We start from the raw sequence: 26,951 nt of genomic DNA on the forward strand, positions 1-26,951 counted from the left end.
AATGTGTGTGTGTCTCATGTAGACTGTGTGTGTGTGTGTGTGTGTATGTGTGTATGTTCTCACAATGTCAGGCATGTGGAACTCCCAGCATGCAGTTCTCTGGTGCATACATAATGCATAATTAATGTCCAGATTAATAATAATAATACAAGTTCACACTACTGTTGAACTTTGTCTTTTACTTTGTAGAAAGCGTCTGTCTTTTATTTTGTACATCTAGATTAGTAGACGGAGACCTAAACAGCTTCCCGTTTCAGCCTTTCACAATAAAAGCACCCTAGAACACAGGTTAGTTTCTCTTTAATCATTATTTACAGATCAATAAAACAGCTGATTAGTAACTTCTCTCTTGTACCGGTACAGTGTGTGTGTGTGTGTGTGTGTGTGTGTGTGTGTGTGTGTGTGTGTACATGAAACACTGTTCAACAATCAGGTGGACGTGTTGCACATTTAAAGGGCCAGCGCACAGTTATCCACAGTGGATGAATCCTGGTTAACAGCGTGTGTCAGATCTTCATCCGCCGCTGAAAGTAGTCCTGACAACGACGTCTCCACTTCCTGTTTGTGCGATCTTCAGCTGTTCGTCACGGTTACTGTTGCTAGGCAGCTGAGCACCTCAGAGCTGCAGCAGCTGCTGTCCACCTGCTGGAGGAGACGCTGAGGGACAGACAGAGGGACAGACAGGTGAGTATCTTCAGAGAGGACAGACAGACAGACAGAGGGACAGACAGGTGAGTGTCTTCAGAGAGGACAGACAGACAGGTGAGAGTGCCAGCAGGTGAACACACCTGCACATCTCCATGGCAACAGTCGTCCAGCAGTTTGAGACAGAGACACGTTTGATTCTTCAGCGTCTGCCTCACTGAGACACTGAGACCACTGTCTGAGGACACAGCAACCAACAACTTTAAGAGGCAACGCAGCAACACAGCAACACGACACGCCATCCTGAGAGAGAGAGAGACAGAGACAGAGAGAGAGACAGAGAGAGAGAGACAGAGATATTTTAGATTTTTAGAAAACCTTTATTTCTTAAAACAACATGAACGAAACAAAAAACCTTGTCATGGCATCAAGAATGAAACAAAGCAAATCAAAAACAAAAAACACTCAAGTCCGTTTCTCTTCACAGTCTTTTTAAAGAAGCGTTGAATATTAGTCCATCTCCAGACACACATTTTACTTCATTGTTGCACCGATTCTCAATGGATCCTGCATATTGTTCATGTAAATAAATAAAAACCAACAAAACTTGTTCTTTAGTTGCTCTTAGGCTGGGAGACCTTGGTCACCATCAGCTCTTCCATTGTTCAGCTCTTTGTTGATCTTCTGAGCTATTTTCTTCAGTCTGTAGCCTTCCTTCACTGTTATCCCTCCACTGTCTTTACTGCTCATGTGTGACCTGAGAGAGCTGGAGAGCATCTCTTTGTCAGAGAAGTAATCCTCCACTTTAACTCCTTTTACACTTTTAGTTCTCCTCAGAAACCCTTTATCTTCTCCACACTGTAGTCTCTAGAGCTCCTACCGCTGCCAGCCCTGTGGTCAGAAGACTCGCTGTCAGCAGCAGAGTCCTCCTCCAGACTGGACTCAGGGTCCTCCTCCAGACTGGACTCAGGGTCCCCCTCCAGACTGGACTCAGGGTCCTTCTCCCGACTGGACTCAGATTTAGCTGCTCCTCTGCTTCTTTTCGTTGTCACTTTCTTTGCCTGTGAGCTTCCATTGTTTCCTTCCTTTTTCCTCTTCCGCTGAGGGACTTTGATCTGATCCTCGTCTCTCTCCATGTCCACCTCACTGCCTGTCCCCACCTGTCCTCCATTACTCTCCCTCACCACCTTTACCTCACTTGTCCCCTCCTCCCTCACCACTCTTTTTACCTCACTTGTCCCCTCCTCCCTCGCCACCTGTACCTCACTTGTCCCCTCTCCCCTCGCCACCTTTACCTCACTTGTCCCCTCCACCCTCACCTCTTTAACCCCACTCGTCCCCTCCTCCCTCACCTCCTTAACCCCACTCGTCCCCTCCTCCCTCACCTCCTGGACCCCACTTGTCCCCTCCAGTCCATCTTGTTTGTCTCCTCTGCCCTCCTCAGAACCTTTCTGGTCTTTATGAGAACCGTTTTTTTCAGGACAGGCTCTGCTCTGATGTCCCTGTTTCCCACAACTGAAACATTTAAAATCTCTCTGGTTATCAGCTCATCTTTAATAAACGGTGGCATGTTGGAAACAGTGACTTTTACCACCGGGTCGCTGAGAGGATAGACGGGTAGGAAGCCACCGTTCACCCAAGTGTTCACACAAACACCACGAACCCTACACACCACAATATACTATCATATACAACATTAACTAATGAAGAACAAGATTGAAAAAACGCTTTAAATCACTCTCAAACACACTCCGTAAACTCAGCACTCCTTCCACTCAGAGAGACAGAGAGAGAGAGAGAGACAGAGACGATGGTCAGCTGATCAATAGTTATTGATGTCCCAGTCATGTGATGTGATCAATGTACACTGGAAGAAAGTATGATGTCATGAGGGTCCTACTAATGTACCACTACTCTCTCTCTCTCTCTCTCTCTGTCTGTCTGTCTGTCTGTCTGTCTGTCTGTCTGTCTGTCTGTCTGTCTGTCTGTCTGTCTGTCTCACCGTGGCCAGGCTGCTCTGGTGGTTATCTTCAGGACCTCCAGGATCTGGAGTCGACTCGTCTCTTCAGGTGGGTCTCTGACCTCCAGGTATCCCAGCACCACCCGCTCCACCTGTCTCAGGTGTCTGCACACGGCCACGCCCATCCTGCCCAAGTACACAAAACAAACACACCCTGAGAGGCTGCTGCCACACGACCGACTCCACCTGCGTAAATCAAGCGCTCCTACCTGTCTATGTACAGAGGGAGGGCGGAGGCGTAGACGCGCCGCAGCGCCACCTTTTGCTCCGCCTCCATGTGAGTCAGGACCAATCGCAGCACGTCATCATGGCGACAGGACATCCTGCGGGAGGAGGAGGGGCGGAGAGACGAGGGGGGCTTTTCCAAAACCACCAACAGGTCCAAGAGACAGGACAGGACTGGCTAGAGACACAGATAGAGAGACAGAGAGAGAGAGAGACAGAGAGAGAGAGAGACAGAGAGAGAGAGAGATACAGAGAGAGAGACAGAGAGAGAGAGAGACAGAGAGACAGAGAGACACAGAGAGAGAGGCAGAGAGAGAGACAGAGAGAGAGACAGAGAGAGAGAGAGAGAGAGAGAGAGACAGAAAGAGACAGAGACAGAGAGAGAGAGACAGAGAGAGAGAGATAGACAGAGAGAGAGAGACAGAGAGAGACAGAGACAAAGAGAGAGAGATAGACAGAGAGAGAGAGAGACAGAGAGAGAGAGAGACAGAGAGAGACAGAGAGAGAGAGAGAGACAAAGAGAGAGAGACACTCTTCATCAGTATCAATAAACACTAAAGTTATTGGTGTGTGTGTGTTACCTGTATCACAGCAGTCTCTGAGGTGTACAGGTGTTTGAATAAAGCCTGGTAAACAACTTCTGCTCTGTTGAACTGACGCAGATCTGCAGCAGGCTGAAAACACACAATCATCATCATCATCATCATCATCTTCATCGTGTGTGTGTGTGTGTGTGTGTGTGTGTGTGTGTGTGTGTGTGTGTGTGTGTGTGTGTGTGTGTGTGTGTGTGTGTTCTCACCGTGTTGAGCACAATGTGGTGCAGGCAGCGAACTCCCAGGATGCAGTTCTCTGGTCTATAGTGGTCGTTGAGGAGGAGGGAGGGGGGGAGGAGGTGGGACAGGTGAGGGGAGAGGGAAGGGCGAGTCACCTGCGCGCACGCACACACACACACACACACACACACACACACACACACACACACACACACACACACACACACACAGTTAGAGGACAAAGGACAGGACGTACTGGCCTCCTGGAGTCCACCTCCACATCACCATCTACCTGACATTCATCACATGAAGTAGCAGCGTCTATTCAGCCGTCATAGGGGTGACTGGATGGTGGATAAGTGGAGAGCAGGGCTGCCTTTCAATCAGAGGGTCGGCGGTTCGATCCCCGGCGACTGCTCTACTCTACTAGTCTCATGTCAATGTGTCCTTGAGCAAGACACTTAACCCCAAAATGTCTCCCGTAGCTGCGTCTACGGTGTGTAGATAGATACTGAATTGTAAGTCGCTTTGGATAAAAGCGTCTGCTAAATGACTGTAATGTAATGTAATGTAGATGTAGTGGAACAGTTCATGTACTAACTTTAGAGCTCAAAGGACTCAAACTGATGCGCTCTAACTAAAGGACTTCAACTAAAAGGCTCTAACTAAAAGGCTCTAACTAAAAGGCTCTAACTAAAGGGATCTAACTAAAGGACTTCAACTAAAAGGACTCTAACTAAAGGACTCTAACTAAAAAGCTCTAACTAAAGGGATCTAACTGAAAGGCTCTAACTAAAAAGCTCTAACTAAAGGGCTCTAACTAAAGGGCTCTAACTAAAGGACTCTAACTAAAGGGATCTAACTAAAGGACTTCAACTAAAAGGCTCTAACTAAAGGGATCTAACTAAAAAGCTCTAACTAAAGGGATCTAACTAAAGGGCTCTAACTAAAAGGATCTAACTAAAGGGATCGAACTAAAAGGATCTAACTAAAGGGATCTAACTAAAGGACTTCAACTAAGGGATCTAACTAAGGGATCTAACTAAAAGGCTCTAACTAAAGGATCTAACTAAAGGGATCTAACAAAAGGCTCTAACTAAAAGGCTCTAACTAAAGGGATCGAACTAAAGGGATCGAACTAAAGGGATCTAACTAAAAGGCTCTAACTAAAGGATCTAACTAAAGGGATCTAACTAAAGGCTCTAACTAAAAGGCTCTAACTAAAGGATCGAACTAAAGGGATCGAACTAAAGGGATCAAACTTACGCGCTCAAACTGAAAGGATCCAACTAAAGGACTTTAAATTACGATTTCTAACTTAAGAGCCACAAATCAACGACTCTAACTTACACACTCCAATGCAAATGCTCTAACTGAAGGGCTCTAACTTAAAAACTCTCACCAAAAGGCTCTAATTTAAGGACTCAAACTAAAGGGACTCTAAATTCGTTGCTCTAACATAAGAGCTGCAACTTGAAAACTCTAACTAAAGAGCTCTAACTTCAGGGCTTCAACTAAAAGGCTCTAATTTAAAGGGTCCAACTAAAGGACTCAAAATTAAGATTTATAATTCATGCACTCTAACTAAAGGGCTTCAACTAAAAGGCTGTAACTTAAAAGCTCTATAGTAAGATTTCAAAATTAAGAGCTCTAATTTACGCGCTCTAACTTAAAAACTGTAAAGTAAGGAATCTAACTGAAGGACTCTAACTCAGAAACTCTCACTAAAAGGCTCTAATTTAAGGACTCTCTAACTTGAAAGCTCTAACTGATTGAAAGGTGGCCCTGCTCTCCACTTAGCCACGGTCACCCTATATATAATAAATATATATTATATATATGTATAATATATTATACATATATATATATATATGTATAATATATTATAAATTAAAATGAAGTTAATGAAATTTTTTTTTTCTGTTTTGAAATGTGATGACATGAATAAATGAGGGTCAATGGTCAAACTGACCTGCAGGAGCGTCCACGAAAACACCAACTTCACTGCTTCACAGCGCTGCCACGAGTCCCTGCAACACACACACACACACACACACACACACACACACACACACACACACACACACACACACACACACACACACACACAATTAGTCTCAAACTAAACTTCCTGTCGTGGATCTGGTTCAGGTTGATTCTCACTTGGTCAGTTGAGGCTGCAGGACGTCCAGGATTCCTCCCAGAAGTCCTCTGCTCCTCCCTCCCTCCTCCTCCTCCTCCTCCACCTCCCCCTCCCTCCTCCCGTGCCCCATCAGGAGGTGGGAGGAGTCTCTCCACCCCCCCACCCTCAGCAGCGCCTCCTGCAGGCTCTGAGCCGCCGCTCTGGAGGAGGAGCTGGTCCAGACCTGATCCTGAACACAAGGGAACAGATCAACTTCATTATATTACACAATATTAACGTTTATTATGTTAATGCTTTAGAATACGACGTGGATCCATGTGGTTTTAAAGCAGTGAGACTTGACTTCTGATGGTTCAGAGGTTAAAGGTGAGACTCACCTGGAAGTGAGTGACAGCGAACACACACACAGGAGCAGCCACAGCCAGCAGCAGACCAGTCGGACAGCCTGCGTTTCCCAGAGTTCTTAGCAGCGCTGCGAGGGCGGAGCATACCGGTCCGGCTCTGCCCGGGACGCTCCGATAGGCCGAGGCCGGCAGAGAGCCGCAGTCGTCTTCACACGGCGGCAGAGCAGCACAGCCAATCAGAGCGCCGACCACAGCGCCGTACGCCGCCTGAAGCTCCGCCCATTCCTCATCGCCATTGGCTGAGAACAGCCAATATGGATCTGCTGTTTGGAAGAGCCGTTCCACGCGGCCAATCAGAGAGCTTGTTTCTGAGTCGGAGGACGCCGCGATCAGCTTCTCCTGCAGCCGAGACAGGAGCTCTGTGATTGGAGGAAGGGAAGAAGAGGGGAGGGGCTTCTCTGAGGAGGAGGAGAGATGAAAGTCATGAAGTAGAGATGAAAGCTCCATACTGAAGGGAACGAGGACAGAGGGAAGAAGGAAGGAAGAGAGGGAAGGATGTGAGACGAGATGATGGAGGAGAGAGAAATTAGTTATTGATCAGTTTCTGCTCAATAAAACTCTGATAGACAAAAAAGAGACAAATAATAATCAATAATAATAATCACAAATAATAACCAATAATTATAAATAATAATCATAAATAATAATAATAATAATAATCAATGATAATTAATAATAACCATAAATAACAATCATAAATAACAACAGATGTCACTTATTTGAGCCACAACAATGAGGTCTGCAACAGACTTACTAATGAAGAAGTCTTCACTTTATCTAAATATCTCACACACACACACACACACACACACACACACACACACACACACACACAGCACTCAGTGTCCACTAATATGATTAAAACATATTGATTTTAACTGAAGCTTCATTAATCAGTGGATATAAAATACAAACACTGATTTATAAAAAGTGTTTTTAATTATCAAGTAGAAATATTTGATTCTTTAATCTTCTCAGAAGTTAACAGTGAGGACGTGATCAGAGATGAAAGCTCGTTAAAGTCTCACTTCACACATGAACCATTATTCACTACGACCACGAGCTCATCTCACACTGAAGCACCATTCACAGTGTTGACATGTTGATGAAACGTGACGTCAGGTACAACCTGTTCAATCACGTGACGCATTAGACTGACCTCAGGCCGCAGCGGACGCTGCTCTTCTTCTTCGCTTCAACGTCTTTCATCAGACACGCTGCTCTTCTTCTTCACTTCAACGTCTTTCATCAGACTGAAAGCTCCGGAGGTTTTACGGAGAGGGACCGTGTGTTCGGATAAATAGGTCCGGCCGTGCACGAGCTCCGCGTGAAAGGTTCCTAACCCCAGGAGGTCTTCTTCTTCTTCTTCTTCTTCTTCTTCTTCTTCTTCTTCTTCTTCTGACGCATTACCGCCACCAGGTGGACTGGAGTTTGGAACGAGAGAGCATACAGAAAAAAAAGATAATTTCAGTTCAATTTGTATTAATTAATGTATTTTGCAGGGACAATCGACCTGTTATAAAAGCGTCATAATACAGTATACTAATACAACAACAGTGATTCTGAGCTGACCATGATGGTGATTCCTACATGTTGAAGTGTTTCTGGTTGTACATTAGTTGTTGGGTTTGTATGTGTATTATTTATGATATTACTGGGTGCTTTATTGTATTACTTCAGTTGATAATACTAATAAAGTTCAGTAGATTCTGTGGTATTATCTGGTTTCTGGTGTAATTCTAATGTTCACAGACTGTCTCTCTACTCATATTTGGAGTGTAATCTATGTATAGACCATATATATATATATATATATATATATATATATATATATATATTTATATATATATATACTGTATATACTGTATATAGGGAGAGATATTAATGGATAATTCTGAGGAATCAATATGTATCAAATATACTAAAGAGGAGTGTGAGAGACAGGAACAACGAGTTAGAAGTTCATTTTTCAACTTGGAAATAACAGTTTGACAAGATCTAAATGTGAGTTGTGTGATGTGGTTGAAAGCCTCCTAAGATCTCAGTAAGTGGACCTTTATTGTTAAAGGAACGTCTGTGGTTCTTCACGTCGCTTCTTAAAGACACAAAACACTCAAATATAAAAATGAACAACGTGAATTTTAGTCCAAACGGCACAATTATGTCATTAAAAATAAAATAATCCCGATGAAGTCACCACTTCAGAGGCTTGAACCGGCTCATAAACATCTTGTTCAGACACGTCGGACACATCACAGACGCTGAGATCAAACAGAGAGAATGTGACCCAACACTTCACACCGTTTGTGGTGTTTGTGGCGACATTAAGGCAGATTAAAGACACATTCAATAACTGATTTATTTCTCTTCTTTACCATAAATATCAGCACCAGAGACTCAAGAGTTAAAGACTTGTAGAAGTGTTTCCTAAATGTTTACACAGACACGACCACACCAGAGCTGAAACACACCTTTGATGACCACACACACACACACACACTCTCACACACACACACACACACACACACACACACACACACACACACACACACACACACACAGATTAGCTGTGTTTATTCATATTTCAAAGCTGGAGGAAATGTTTTGAAGCTGCTGTGATCTGCTGTCAGAGGACGTAATTATTAACCACACACACACACACACACACACACACACACACACATACACACACACACACACACACACACACACACACACACTGTGTTCATTCATGGTGGCCTGTTAATTTTGTGTAACCAGCTTTATAACAACGTTTATCAGCTTCATAATGCTGATGTGTGAATTAAAAATGAAAGAGTTGACTGTCTAAACGTACAACTTTATAATAACAATAATAACAAAGTAACTGAAGAGAAACTGAAATGGTTAGATGGCACTTTGTGTTAGCAGCTGGTTTAGGTTAGCTCAGTGTTTAGGTTAGCTAATATTAAGGTTTGCTCAGTGTTTAGGTTAGCTAATATTAAGGTTAGCTCAGTGTTTATGTTAGCTAATATTAAGGTTAGCTCAGTGTTTAGGTTAGCTAATATTAAGGTTAGCTCAGTGTTTATGTTAGCTAATATTAAGTTTAGCTCAGTGTTTATGTTAGCTAATATTAAGGTTAGCTCAGTGTTTATGTTAGCTAATATTAAGGTTCGCTAGTGTTTATGTTAGCTAATATTAAGGTTAGCTCAGTGTTTATGTCAGCTAATATTAAGGGTAGCTAGTGTTTAGGTTAGCTAGTGTTTAGGTTAGCTCATATTAAGTTTAGCTCAGTGTATAGGTTAGCTAATATTAAGGTTAGCTCAGTGTTTATGTTAGCTAATATTAAGGTTAGCTAGTGTTTAGGTTAGCTAGTGTTTAGGTTAGCTAGTGTTTAGGTTAGCTCATATTAAGTTTAGCTCAGTGTATAGGTTAGCTAATATTAAGGTTTGCTCAGGGTTTCAGGTTAGCTAATATTACGGTTAGCTAGTGTTTAGGTTAGCTAATATTAAGGTTAGCTCAGTGTTTAGGTTAGCTAATATTAAGGTTAGCTAGTGTTTAGGTTAGCTAATATTAAGCTTAGCTAGTGTTTAGGTTAGCTCATATTAAGTTTAGCTCATGGATTAGGTTGGCTAATATTAAGTTTAACTGATGGTTTAAGGGTAGCTCATGGTTTAGATTAGCACAGAGTTAAGATTAGCCTGGGTTTTAGGTTAGCTCCGGGTTCAACCCAAGCTAAACTAATCCTTAAATTCAGAACAAACCCTTCACTCTGGGCTTACGTATATAAACATATATAAACATATATAAACTTGTAAACATGAATTAAAACTGAGCTGAGGTTCTTATTCTCCTGCTTGAAGAACAGACGTCAGCCGATTTATCGGAAGATGATTCATCGTTTAACGAGGTTTCTATTGTGTTCTGACGGCTCGTATCAGAGCTAATGCTAATAATATCATAATATCAGTGTGTGTTTGTGGTTCCTGTGAAAAGATTCTTTATGAAAGAAAACCTCCGTCTCTGTGAGCTTTTCATTCACTTCCTGTTTGCTTTTCCATCTGATGGAGCTTCAGTCCGTCCTGTCGTCCTTTTCTCTGACGAAGAGACGAACTGCCAGGAAATTAAAGAGCAGATAAGAAGCATGTGAGCACACACACACACACACACACACACACACACACACACACACACACACACACACACACTCACGCACACACACACAAACGCACACACACTCACACACACACACACACACAACACACACACTCACGCACACACAAACGCACACACACATACAGACACACACACACACAACACACACACTCACGCACACACACACAAACGCACACACACTCACACGTACACACACACACACACACACACACGCTTCCGTCGGTCTCACACTCGTCAGTTTGTGAACATTCAGTCCTTGTGAGGACACACACACACACACACACACACAGGTGAACAGGTGTTGTCCAGGTTACAGCAGGTTTTTAATGGTGACACAGGCCAGAGGTCAGATACAGACTCAACATCAAAGAAGAACTGACACACTTACAGTAAAAATAAACTCACATTTACATGGAAACCATATTATTTAATGCCAACCAGCTTATAATAAAAGGGATTTATAAAAAGTTGAGGAAAACTAATTCTTTTTTGTATTTTTTTCATGTTAAACAAACCTAACCTTGATCCCAAAGTGGAGACATTTTAGTATTTTAGTGAAGTTAAAATAAGAAAGTTGACTTAAGAGGCTTTACACGGAAAGTCATTTCTTAATCTTATTTTACTAAATTAAATGTAATTCCTATAAACACCAAATTAAATCCACCTGACCGTGAGCTAAACGGCTGAAAGATTTCTAAAAGATTAGAAAACCAAAACACAAGAGCTCGATGTCAGGAATGCATTAAACAGTGTACGCTGCTAACGTTAGCACGTCACACTTACTACAGTAAGAGTTAGCGCAGCATTAGCTTACCTTTTCATTTTGTGAGGTGACAGGTTACGTTAAAAAGAGTGCTGTGATGGAGCTATCAGAGCTAATGCTAACATTAGCGACTGTCCTGCTGGTTCTTTATTTTTACATAAATCTTATTTAGCAGGATATCATAACATTAAGTCGTCAAATTCATATTCAGAAACTTTAATTTGTAGTAGCTAGCTAGTAATAGTAACTTTAATTTAGAGAAAAAAATAATTATTGTAATTATCAATGCGGGGGCGGGGCTTAGTGAACGGTCAGTTGGAGACAATCAGGGCTCCTTTAATGGGATTTGCATAAATGTTTATTCACATTAGTAAATCTGTAAACGTGCACACAAGGCATGAAAACATTTACAGCCTCCATGAATCAATAACCACATTTCTTACTGTGTGAACAGACGATCAATCAAAAATCAATATTATTCAATATATCAAGAAAGAAGGTTTATATATATCGACACTGTCCCTTTAAGAAGCCCTCCATGTCGGTTTCTGTTCTGACGACAGGAAGTGTGATGATGATAAAGGTAAAATGTGTTTAGAGAAGACAACTTCACAACATGGACATCTTCAGGTGTGTGTGTGTGTGTGTGTGTGTGTGTGTCTTTGTGTGTGTATGTGTGTGTGTGTGTGTGTGTGTGTGTGTGTGTCACTCCTCCGTCTCCTCTTCTTCGCTGTAGTCGCTCAGAGGAAAATCACGACTCTCCTTCTGTGTGTTGTAGCTTTTCCTGTGCATCACACACTCCTGGTCGATGATCGCCTGCAACACACACACACACACACACACACACACACACACACACACACACACACACACACACACACACACAGTTGATCAATAAACCTACCGGAACGTCTGTAATCTGTGTGTAAATGAGAGTTTATTAAGTAGAAACGTTTCCTCTGCAGCTTTGAAGGCAGCAGCTTCTGATCTGTGATCAGTCTAATCGCTGTGTAATGACTTCACACACACACACACACACACACACACACACACATACACACACTTCCTGCTGCTCTGTCAGGACCTGCCGTGTGTGTGTGTGTGTGTGTGTGTGTGTGTGTGTGTGTGTGTGTGTGTGTGTTGTTGACTCAGTGTTTTGGAGAATCCGTTCAGGATGAAACGCTGCGTCTGTTTTGGCTCAAACTACAGTTTCCATAAATGACATCGTCTCTGGTAGAGACCTGTCAATCAGCGTGTAGCCCCGCCCCTAAATCATCCCCTCTTTATGGTCTGTGTGACTCTAAATGGAGCATAATGTACTAAATGAACATCATGCTGTATTGAAGAAGACTGTAAACTAGAGATTGAGACATAAACTCATGTTTACAATGTTTACTGAGGGAATAAATCAAGAGAGAAGTAGAGTCATTTTAGACTAGACTTCTATACAACCAGAGGAGTCGCCCCCTGCTGGACACTAGAGAGAATGCAGCTTTAACACGTGAAGAACAGGAGAACTTTAAAGAACTGGAGGTAGATGACTGGTTTTAGTCTCTTGTCACATGACCAGCTGAAAGGACAGCTGCCAGCCAACCAGAAACAAGAGTTTTCCTGTAACCATGGTAACGACCCTTAAAGCGACAGGCTCCCTGTGATTGGTCTAACGCAGGGGTATTTAATTAACATTCCAAAAGGTCCAGATAGAGAAAATGTCCTTGGGCAAAGGTCCGGAACATTACAATAATATCTAACTTGCGCGATTTAGTGCTATATATATATATATATATATATATATATATATATATATATATATATATATAAAAATATATATATATATATATATATATATATTCAAGAAGCCTACTAGTAGTAGTAACAACGTATCTCTGTAGTCAACAACTGTCAAATCAAATAAAGAAAGTACACATCAATTATATTTTAACAATTATTCTCAGTTTTCAAATGTAAGTGGATGGATTATAAATAATACATACAAATACATAAATAAATGTTCTTCTCATTTCAAGTAAAATAAGGGCTGGATTAAAGAATAACTGACAGAACAGAAAGCTTTTGAAAAAAGTGCATCTTAATAGCAGAGCACCTCAAGGTGTCACTCAGAGAGAACCAGGACATTCTGATGTAGCATTTCAAAATTAATTGTTCTCATCTTCTAACAAGATAAATGTGTGAGCATGGACTTTATGTGTGGTTATTAAACTACTAGTTTCAGCTCTATCCTCTCTGTTAACATCATAGTTGGTCATGAATTCATGTGTTAGTATTCTGATCATATTGAGCTCTTAGGTTTATTTTCTGTGACTTCATTTCAGATGTGAGTGGGTACATTTGCTCTAAAGAGTTGTTCTTTGTCTCGTAGTAACGCTTCATATTAACGCTTTAATAATCGTCACGGTCTCTGAATATATGAGACACACTGGTGTTAAACTGAACACATGAGACACACTGGTGTTAAACTGAACACATGAGACACACTGGTTTAAACTGAACACATGAGACACACTGGTGTTAAACTGAACACATGAGACACACTGGTTTAAACTGAACACATGAGACACACTGGTTTAAACTGAACACATGAGACACACTGGTTTAAACTGAACACATGAGACACACTGGTGTTAAACTGAACACATGAGACACACTGGTGTTAAACTGAACACATGAGACACACTGGTTTAAACTGAACACATGAGACACACTGGTTTAAACTGAACACATGAGACACACTGGTGTTAAACTGAACACATGAGACACACTGGTGTTAAACTGTCCGTGTGAAGAATTAACCTATGACAGTCTGTTCATTACTGGTTAAAGACTCTGGTCTCTCTGGTCTCTCTGACCATTTCTCTCTCTTTGAAGAACTTCATGTGAAACAACTTCTCTGACTCACGTATTAATTCTTCTACTCCTCGTTCTCTTTCCTCGTCTCCCCGTGTGTCTACATCTCACTGGAGTCAGGAACCTTGTCAGAATACTCATATTTGATTGGCTGAGCTGCATCACGTGATGTGATTTACGCCGCTGAACAAATGCCGTAAAGGCTGGAAAAGCTGCGCCGGTTAAAATAAAAACGCTCCGTCAAAATGGAATAATTCTCAATTATCTATCGGTTTTAGGTCCTGGGTCCGGATACAACGGCGTCTGGGTCCGGATCCGGACCGCGGTCCGCCTATTAGTGACCCCCGGTCTAACGTCTGTATTTACCATCTTCTCCTCTCTGACGGCCGGGTTACGCAGCAGGAAGCAGAGCGGAGCGTACAGGATGTTGATGACCCCAATGAACACCATGAGACAGGGGAACCCCACGGCCTGGACCAGAGCGCCCCCTGTGGACGGGCCTGGAACAACAACAACACAACAACAACATCACAACAACAACATCAGAATGACCAGCCTCAGTGTGTGTGTGTGTGAGTGTGTGTGTGAGTGTGTGTGTGTGTGTGTGTGTGTGTGTGTGTGTGTGTGTGTGTGTGAGAGTGAGTGTGTGTGTGTGCGTGAGTGTGTGAGTGTGTGTGAGTGTGAGTGTGAGTGTGAGTGTGTGTGTGTGTGTGTGTGTGTGTGTGTGTGTGTGTGTGTGTGTGAGAGTGAGTGTGTGTGTGTGTGCGTGAGTGTGTGAGTGTGTGTGAGTGTGAGTGTGAGTGTGAGTGTGTGTGTGTGTGTGTGTGTGTGTGTGTGAGTGTGTGTGAGTGTGAGTGTGTGTGTGTGTGTGTGTGTGTGTGTGTGAGTGTGAGTGTGAGTGTGTGTGTGTGAGTGTGTGTGTGTGTGTGAGTGTGTGTGAGTGTGAGTGTGTGTGTGTGTGTGTGTGTGTGTGTGAGTGTGAGTGTGAGTGTGTGTGTGTGTGTGTGTGTGTGTGTCTGAGTGTGAGTGTGTGTGAGTGTGAGTGTGAGTGTGTGTGTGTGAGTGTGTGTGTGTGTGTGTGTTACCGATAGCGAACCCCATACACAGAGCCACATCAGCGATGGCGTACACGCTGCCGTAAACGGAGGCGTGACGGATGTCGACCAGGTAACCCATGATGGCCATCATGGAGGAGTCCACCATACCTGATACACAGTCAATCAGTTCTACAGTTACTGAACATGATGACATGATGACATGATGAACATGATGACATGATGAACATGATGACATGATGACATGATGACATGATGACATGATGACATGATGAACATGATGACATGATGACATGATGAACATGGTGACATGGTGACATGATGACATGATGAACATGATGACATGATGACATGATGAACATGATGACATGATGACAAGATGACATGATGACATGATGAACATGATGACATGATGAACATGATGACATGATGACATGATGACATGATGAACATGATGACATGATGAACATGATGACATGATGACATGGTGACATGATGAACATGATGACATGATGAACATGATGACATGATGACATGATGACAAGATGACATGATGAACATGATGACATGATCAACATGATGACAAGATGACATGATGACATGATGACATGATGACATGATGAACATGATGACATGATGACATGATGACATGATGAACATGATGACATGATGAACATGATGACATGGTGACATGATGACATGATGAACATGATGAACATGATGACATGATGAACATGATGACATGATGAACATGATGACATGATGACATGATGAACATGATGACATGGTGAACATGATGAACATGATGACATGATGAACATGATGACATGATGACATGATGAACATGAACATGATGAACATGATGACATGATGAACATGATGACATGATGAACATGATAATGATGACAAGATGAACATGATGACATGATGAACATGATGACAAGATGACATGATGACATGATGAACATGATGACATGATGACATGATGAACATGATGACATGATGAACATGATGACATGATGACATGATGAACATGATGACAAGATGACATGATGAACATGATGAACATGATGACATGATGACATGATGACATGATGACATGATGAACATGATGAACATGATGAACATGAACATGATGACATGATGAACATGATGAACATGATGAACACAATGAACACGATGAACACGATGACATGATGAACATGATGAACATGATGACATGATGAACATGATGAACATGATGAACATGATGACATGATGAACATGATGACATGATGAACATGATGAACATGATGAACATGATGACATGATGAACACGATGAACATGAACATGATGAACATGATGACATGATGAACATGATGACATGATGACATGATGAACATGATGAACATGATGACATGATGAACATGATGAACATGAACATGATGAACATGATGAACATGATGAACATGAACATGATGACATGATGAACATGATGAACATGATGAACATGATGAACATGATGACATGATGAACATGAACATGAACATGATGAACATGATGACATGATGAACATGATGACAAGATGACATGATGACATGATGACATGATGAACATGATGAACATGATGAACATGATGACATGATGAACACGATGAACATGAACATGATGAACATGAACATGATGAACATGATGAACATGATGACATGATGAACATGATGAACATGATGAACATGATGACATGATGAACATGATGAACATGATGACATGATGAACATGATGAACATGATGACATGATGAACACGATGAACATGAACATGATGAACATGAACATGATGAACATGATGAACATGACATGATGAACATGATGAACATGATGAACATGATGACATGATGAACATGATGACATGATGACATGATGAACATGATGAACATGATGACATGATGACAAGATGACATGATGAACATGATGAACATGATGACATGATGACATGATGAACATGATGACATGATGACATGATGAACATGATGACAAGATGACATGATGACATGATGACATGATGAACATGATGACATGATGAACATGATGACAAGATGACAAGATGACATGATGAACATGATGACATGATGAAATGATGACATGATGACATGATGAACATGATGAACATGATGAACATGAACATGATGACATGATGAACATGATGAACATGATGAACATGATGAACATGATGACATGATGAACATGATGAACATGATGACATGATGAACATGATGAACATGATGACATGATGAACATGATGACATGATGAACATGATGAACATGATGACATGATGAACACGATGAACATGAACATGATGAACATGATGACATGATGAACATGATGACATGATGAACATGATGAACATGATGAACATGAACATGATGACATGATGAACATGATGAACATGATGAACATGATGACATGATGAACATGATGAACATGAACATGATGAACATGATGAACATGATGAACATGAACATGATGACATGATGAACATGATGAACATGATGAACATGATGAACATGATGACATGATGAACATGATGAACATGAACATGATGAACATGATGACATGATGAACATGATGACAAGATGACATGATGACATGATGACATGATGAACATGATGACATGATGAACATGATGAACATGAACATGATGACATGATGAACATGATGAACATGATGACATGATGAACATGATGAACATGATGAACATGATGACATGATGAACACGATGAACATGAACATGATGAACATGAACATGATGAACATGATGAACATGATGAACATGATGACATGATGAACATGATGACATGATGAACATGATGAACATGATGAACATGATGAACATGATGACATGATGAACACGATGAACATGAACATGATGAACATGATGAACATGATGACACGATGAACATGAACATGATGAACATGATGACATGATGAACATGATGAACATGATGAACATGAACATGATGACATGATGAACATGATGAACATGATGAACATGAACATGATGACATGATGACATGATGAACATGATGAACATGATGAACATGATGACATGATGAACATGATGAACATGAACATGATGACATGATGACATGATGAACATGATGAACATGATGACATGATGAACATGAACATGATGAACATGATGACATGATGAACATGATGAACATGATGAACATGATGACCACGATGAACATGAACATGATGAACATGATGACATGATGAACATGATGAACATGATGAACATGATGACATGATGAACATGAACATGATGAACATGATGACATGATGAACATGATGAACATGATGAACATGATGAACATGATGACATGATGAACATGATGAACATGATGACATAATGAACATGAACATGATGACATGATGACATGATGACATGATGAACATGATGAACATGATGAACATGATGACATGATGAACATGAACATGATGAACATGATGACATGATGACATGATGAACATGATGAACATGAACATGATGACATGATGACATGATGAACATGATGAACATGATGAACATGATGACATGATGAACATGATGAACATGAACATGATGACATGATGACATGATGAACATGATGAACATGATGAACATGATGACATGATGAACATGATGAACATGAACATGATGACATGATGAACATGATGAACATGATGAACATGAACATGATGACATGATGAACATGATGACATGATGACATGATGAACATGATGAACATGATGACATGATGACAAGATGACATGATGAACATGATGACATGATGACATGATGACATGATGAACATGATGACATGATGAACATGATGAACATGATGACATGATGACATGATGAACATGATGACAAGATGACATGATGACATGATGACATGATGACATGATGAACATGATGACATGATGACATGATGAACATGATGACAAGATGACAAGATGAACATGATGACATGATGACATGATGACATGATGAACATGATGAACATGATGAACATGAACATGATGACATGATGAACATGATGAACATGATGAACACGATGAACATGATGACATGATGAACATGATGAACATGATGACATGATGAACATGATGACATGATGAACATGATGACATGATGAACATGATGAACATGATGAACATGATGACATGATGAACACGATGAACATGAACATGATGAACATGATGACATGATGAACATGATGACATGATGAACATGATGAACATGATGAACATGATGAACATGAACATGATGAACATGAACATGATGACATGATGAACATGATGAACATGATGACATGATGAACATGATGAACATGAACATGATGAACATGATGAACATGATGAACATGATGAACATGAACATGATGACATGATGAACATGATGAACATGATGAACATGATGACATGATGAACATGATGAACATGAACATGAACATGATGAACATGATGACATGATGAACATGATGACAAGATGACATGATGACATGATGACATGATGAACATGATGAACATGATGAACATGATGACATGATGAACACGATGAACATGAACATGATGAACATGAACATGATGAACATGATGAACATGATGACATGATGAACATGATGAACATGATGAACATGATGACATGATGAACATGATGAACATGATGACATGATGAACATGATGAACATGATGACATGATGAACACGATGAACATGAACATGATGAACATGAACATGATGAACATGATGAACATGATGACATGATGAACATGATGAACATGATGAACATGATGACATGATGAACATGATGACATGATGACATGATGAACATGATGAACATGATGACATGATGACAAGATGAACATGATGAACATGATGAACATGATGAACATGATGAACATGATGACATGATGAACACGATGAACATGAACATGATGAACATGATGACATGATGAACATGATGACATGATGAACATGATGAACATGATGAACATGAACATGATGACATGATGAACATGATGAACATGATGAACATGATGACATGATGAACATGATGAACATGAACATGATGAACATGATGAACATGATGAACATGAACATGATGACATGATGAACATGATGAACATGATGAACATGATGAACATGATGACATGATGAACATGATGAACATGAACATGATGAACATGATGACATGATGAACATGATGACATGATGAACATGATGAACATGAACATGATGACATGATGAACATGATGAACATGATGACATGATGAACATGATGAACATGATGAACATGATGACATGATGAACACGATGAACATGAACATGATGAACATGAACATGATGAACATGATGAACATGATGAACATGATGACATGATGAACATGATGACATGATGAACATGATGAACATGATGAACATGATGAACATGATGACATGATGAACACGATGAACATGAACATGATGAACATGATGAACATGATGACACGATGAACATGAACATGATGAACATGATGACATGATGAACATGATGAACATGATGAACATGATGAACATGATGAACATGAACATGATGACATGATGAACATGATGAACATGATGAACATGAACATGATGACATGATGACATGATGAACATGATGAACATGATGAACATGATGACATGATGAACATGATGAACATGAACATGATGACATGATGACATGATGAACATGATGAACATGACATGATGAACATGATGAACATGATGAACATGATGACATGATGACCACGATGAACATGAACATGATGAACATGATGACATGATGAACATGATGAACATGATGAACATGATGACATGATGAACATGAACATGATGAACATGATGACATGATGAACATGATGAACATGATGAACATGATGAACATGATGACATGATGAACATGATGAACATGATGACATAATGAACATGAACATGATGACATGATGACATGATGAACATGATGAACATGATGAACATGATGACATGATGAACATGAACATGATGAACATGATGACATGATGACATGATGAACATGATGAACATGAACATGATGACATGATGACATGATGAACATGATGAACATGATGAACATGATGACATGATGAACATGATGAACATGAACATGATGACATGATGACATGATGAACATGATGAACATGATGAACATGATGACATGATGAACATGATGAACATGAACATGATGAACATGATGAACATGATGAACATGAACATGATGACATGATGAACATGATGACATGATGACATGATGAACATGATGACATGATGACAAGATGACATGATGAACATGATGACATGATGACATGATGACATGATGACATGATGAACATGATGACATGATGAACATGATGACATGATGACATGATGAACATGATGACAAGATGACATGATGACATGATGACATGATGACATGATGAACATGATGACAAGATGACAAGATGACATGATGAACATGATGACATGATGACATGATGACATGATGAACATGATGAACATGATGAACATGAACATGATGACATGATGAACATGATGAACATGATGAACACGATGAACACGATGAACATGATGACATGATGAACATGATGAACATGATGACATGATGAACATGATGAACATGATGACATGATGAACATGATGACATGATGAACATGATGAACATGATGAACATGATGACATGATGAACACGATGAACATGAACATGATGAACATGATGACATGATGAACATGATGACATGATGAACATGATGAACATGATGAACATGATGAACATGAACATGATGAACATGAACATGATGACATGATGAACATGATGAACATGATGACATGATGAACATGATGAACATGAACATGATGAACATGATGAACATGATGAACATGAACATGATGACATGATGAACATGATGAACATGATGAACATGATGAACATGAACATGAACATGATGAACATGATGACATGATGAACATGATGACAAGATGACATGATGACATGATGACATGATGAACATGATGAACATGATGAACATGATGACATGATGAACACGATGAACATGAACATGATGAACATGATGAACATGATGACATGATGAACATGATGAACATGATGAACATGATGACATGATGAACATGATGAACATGATGACATGATGAACATGATGAACATGATGAACATGATGACATGATGAACACGATGAACATGAACATGATGAACATGAACATGATGAACATGATGAACATGATGACATGATGAACATGATGAACATGATGAACATGATGACATGATGAACATGATGACATGATGACATGATGAACATGATGAACATGATGACATGATGACAAGATGACATGATGAACATGATGAACATGATGACATGATGACATGATGAACATGATGACATGATGAACATGATGACATGATGACATGATGACAAGATGACATGATGACATGATGACATGATGAACATGATGACATGATGAACATGATGACAAGATGACAAGATGAAATGATGAACATGATGACATGATGACATGATGACATGATGACATGATGAACATGATGAACATGATGAACATGAACATGATGAACATGATGAACATGATGAACATGATGAACATGATGACATGATGAACATGATGAACATGATGACATGATGAACATGATGAACATGATGACATGATGAACATGATGACATGATGAACATGATGAACATGATGAACATGATGACATGATGAACACGATGAACATGAACATGATGAACATGATGACATGATGAACATGATGACATGATGAACATGATGAACATGATGAACATGAACATGATGACATGATGAACATGATGAACATGATGAACATGATGACATGATGAACATGATGAACATGAACATGATGAACATGATGAACATGATGAACATGAACATGATGAACATGATGAACATGATGAACATGATGAACATGATGACATGATGAACATGATGAACATGAACATGATGAACATGATGACATGATGAACATGATGACAAGATGACATGATGACATGATGACATGATGAACATGATGACATGATGAACATGATGAACATGAACATGATGACATGATGAACATGATGAACATGATGACATGATGAACATGATGAACATGATGACATGATGAACACGATGAACATGAACATGATGAACATGAACATGATGAACATGATGAACATGATGAACATGATGAACATGATGACATGATGAACATGATGACATGATGAACATGATGAACATGATGAACATGATGAACATGATGACATGATGAACACGATGAACATGAACATGATGAACATGATGAACATGATGACACGATGAACATGAACATGATGAACATGATGACATGATGAACATGATGAACATGATGAACATGATGAACATGATGAACATGAACATGATGACATGATGAACATGATGAACATGATGAACATGAACATGATGACATGATGACATGATGAACATGATGAACATGATGAACATGATGACATGATGAACATGATGAACATGAACATGATGACATGATGACATGATGAACATGATGAACATGATGACATGATGAACATGATGAACATGATGAACATGATGACATGATGAACACGATGAACATGAACATGATGAACATGATGACATGATGAACATGATGAACATGATGACATGATGAACATGAACATGATGAACATGATGACATGATGAACATGATGAACATGATGAACATGATGAACATGAACATGATGACATGATGAACATGATGAACATGATGACATAATGAACATGAACATGATGACATGATGACATGATGAACATGATGAACATGATGAACATGATGACATGATGAACATGATGAACATGAACATGATGAACATGATGACATGATGAACATGATGAACATGAACATGATGACATGATGACATGATGAACATGATGAACATGATGAACATGATGACATGATGAACATGATGAACATGAACATGATGACATGATGACATGATGAACATGATGAACATGATGAACATGATGACATGATGAACATGATGAACATGAACATGATGAACATGATGACATGATGAACATGATGAACATGATGAACATGAACATGATGACATGATGAACATGATGACATGATGACAAGATGACATGATGAACATGATGACATGATGACATGATGACATGATGACATGATGAACATGATGACATGATGAACATGATGACATGATGACATGATGAACATGATGACAAGATGACATGATGACATGATGACATGATGACATGATGAACATGATGACATGATGACATGATGAACATGATGACAAGATGACAAGATGACATGATGAACATGATGACATGATGACATGATGACATGATGAACATGATGAACATGATGAACATGAACATGATGACATGATGAACATGATGAACATGATGAACACGATGAACACGATGAACATGATGACATGATGAACATGATGAACATGATGACATGATGAACATGATGAACATGATGACATGATGAACATGATGACATGATGAACATGATGAACATGATGAACATGATGACATGATGAACACGATGAACATGAACATGATGAACATGATGACATGATGAACATGATGACATGATGAACATGATGAACATGATGAACATGAACATGATGACATGATGAACATGATGAACATGATGAACATGATGACATGATGAACATGATGAACATGAACATGATGAACATGATGAACATGAACATGATGACATGATGAACATGATGAACATGATGAACATGATGAACATGATGACATGATGAACATGATGAACATGAACATGATGAACATGATGACATGATGAACATGATGACAAGATGACATGATGACATGATGAACATGATGAACATGATGAACATGATGACATGATGAACACGATGAACATGAACATGATGAACATGAACATGATGAACATGATGAACATGATGACATGATGAACATGATGAACATGATGAACATGATGACATGATGAACATGATGACATGATGAACATGATGAACATGATGAACATGATGACATGATGAACATGATGAACATGATGAACATGATGACATGATGAACACGATGAACATGAACATGATGAACATGAACATGATGAACATGATGAACATGATGACATGATGAACATGATGAACATGATGAACATGATGACATGATGAACATGATGACATGATGAACATGATGAACATGATGAACATGATGAACATGATGACATGATGAACACGATGAACATGAACATGATGAACATGATGACATGATGAACATGATGAACATGATGAACATGATGAACATGAACATGATGACATGATGAACATGATGAACATGAACATGATGACATGATGACATGATGAACATGATGAACATGATGAACATGATGACATGATGAACTTGATGAACATGAACATGATGACATGATGACATGATGAACATGATGAACATGATGACATGATGAACATGATGAACATGAACATGATGAACATGATGACATGATGAACATGATGAACATGATGAACATGAACATGATGACATGATGAACATGATGAACATGATGACATGATGAACATGAACATGATGACATGATGACATGATGAACATGATGAACATGATGAACATGATGACATGATGACAAGATGACATGATGACATGATGAACATGATCACATGATGACATGATGACATGATGACATGATGAACATGATGACATGATGAACATGATGAACATGAACATGATGACATGATGAACATGATGAACATGATGACATGATGAACATGATGAACATGATGAACATGATGACATGATGAACATGATGACATGATGAACATGATGAACATGATGAACATGATGACATGATGAACATGATGACATGATGAACACGATGAACATGAACATGAACATGATGAACATGATGACATGATGAACATGATGAACATGATGAACATGATGACACGATGAACATGAACATGATGAACATGATGACATGATGAACATGATGAACATGATGAACATGAACATGATGACATTATGAACATGATGAACATGATGAACATGATGAACATGAACATGATGACATGATGACATGATGAACATGATGAACATGATGAACATGATGACATGATGAACATGATGAACATGAACATGATGACATGATGACATGATGAACATGATGAACATGATGAACATGATGACATGATGAACATGAACATGATGAACATGATGACATGATGAACATGATGAACATGATGAACATGAACATGATGACATGATGAACATGATGAACATGATGAACATGAACATGATGACATGATGACATGATGAACATGATGAACATGATGAACATGATGACAAGATGACATGATGATATGATGAACATGATCACATGATGACATGATGACATGATGAACATGATGACATGATGAACATGATGACAAGATGACATGATAAACATGATGACATGATGACATGATGACATGATGAACATGATGACATGATGAACATGATGACATGGTGACATGATGACATGATGAACATGATGACATGATGACATGATGAACATGATGACATGATGACATGATAAACATGATGACAAGATGACATGATGACATGATGACATGATGAACATGATGACATGATGAACATGATGACATGATAACATGATGACATGATGAACATGATGACATGATGAACATGATGACATGATGACATGATGACATGATGAACATGATGAACATGATGACATGATGACATGATGAACATGATGACATGATGAACATGATGAACATGATG

The 26,951-nt window shown here is 39.4% G+C and overlaps 2 protein-coding genes across 2 annotated transcripts in view; both read right to left on the bottom strand.

Annotated features, from left to right (window-relative positions):
• Window positions 1–283: 283 nt before the first annotated feature.
• On the bottom strand, window positions 284–7,538 carry tti2 (TELO2 interacting protein 2). Its single transcript, XM_068703029.1, has 10 exons — window positions 7,370–7,538; window positions 6,184–6,658; window positions 5,827–6,035; window positions 5,636–5,693; window positions 3,690–3,818; window positions 3,472–3,564; window positions 2,875–3,068; window positions 2,648–2,791; window positions 789–948; window positions 284–657 (listed from the first exon to the last, which is right to left on the bottom strand). The coding sequence occupies exons 1-10, from the start codon at window positions 7,417–7,419 to the stop codon at window positions 574–576; spliced, it is 1,596 nt and encodes a 531-aa protein (XP_068559130.1). The 5' UTR covers window positions 7,420–7,538; the 3' UTR covers window positions 284–573.
• A 3,117-nt stretch (window positions 7,539–10,655) lies between these two features.
• The window catches only part of LOC137866846 (chromaffin granule amine transporter), a 39,297-nt gene continuing 23,001 nt past the window's right edge, over window positions 10,656–26,951 (bottom strand). Inside the window, exons 15-17 of the mRNA XM_068703030.1 lie at window positions 15,079–15,198; window positions 14,360–14,493; window positions 10,656–11,944 (exon numbers count right to left, since the gene is read on the bottom strand). Of these exons, the coding sequence (XP_068559131.1) occupies window positions 11,834–11,944; window positions 14,360–14,493; window positions 15,079–15,198 (365 nt within the window). The 3' untranslated portion in view covers window positions 10,656–11,833. The remainder of the gene's footprint in view (window positions 11,945–14,359; window positions 14,494–15,078; window positions 15,199–26,951) is intronic.

This window comes from Cebidichthys violaceus, unplaced genomic scaffold (genome assembly GCF_023349555.1).
Source record: "Cebidichthys violaceus isolate CVI_PGR_0920_01 unplaced genomic scaffold, fCebVio1.0.p SCAF_9, whole genome shotgun sequence".
Classification (NCBI taxonomy): Eukaryota; Metazoa; Chordata; class Actinopteri; order Perciformes; family Stichaeidae; genus Cebidichthys; species Cebidichthys violaceus.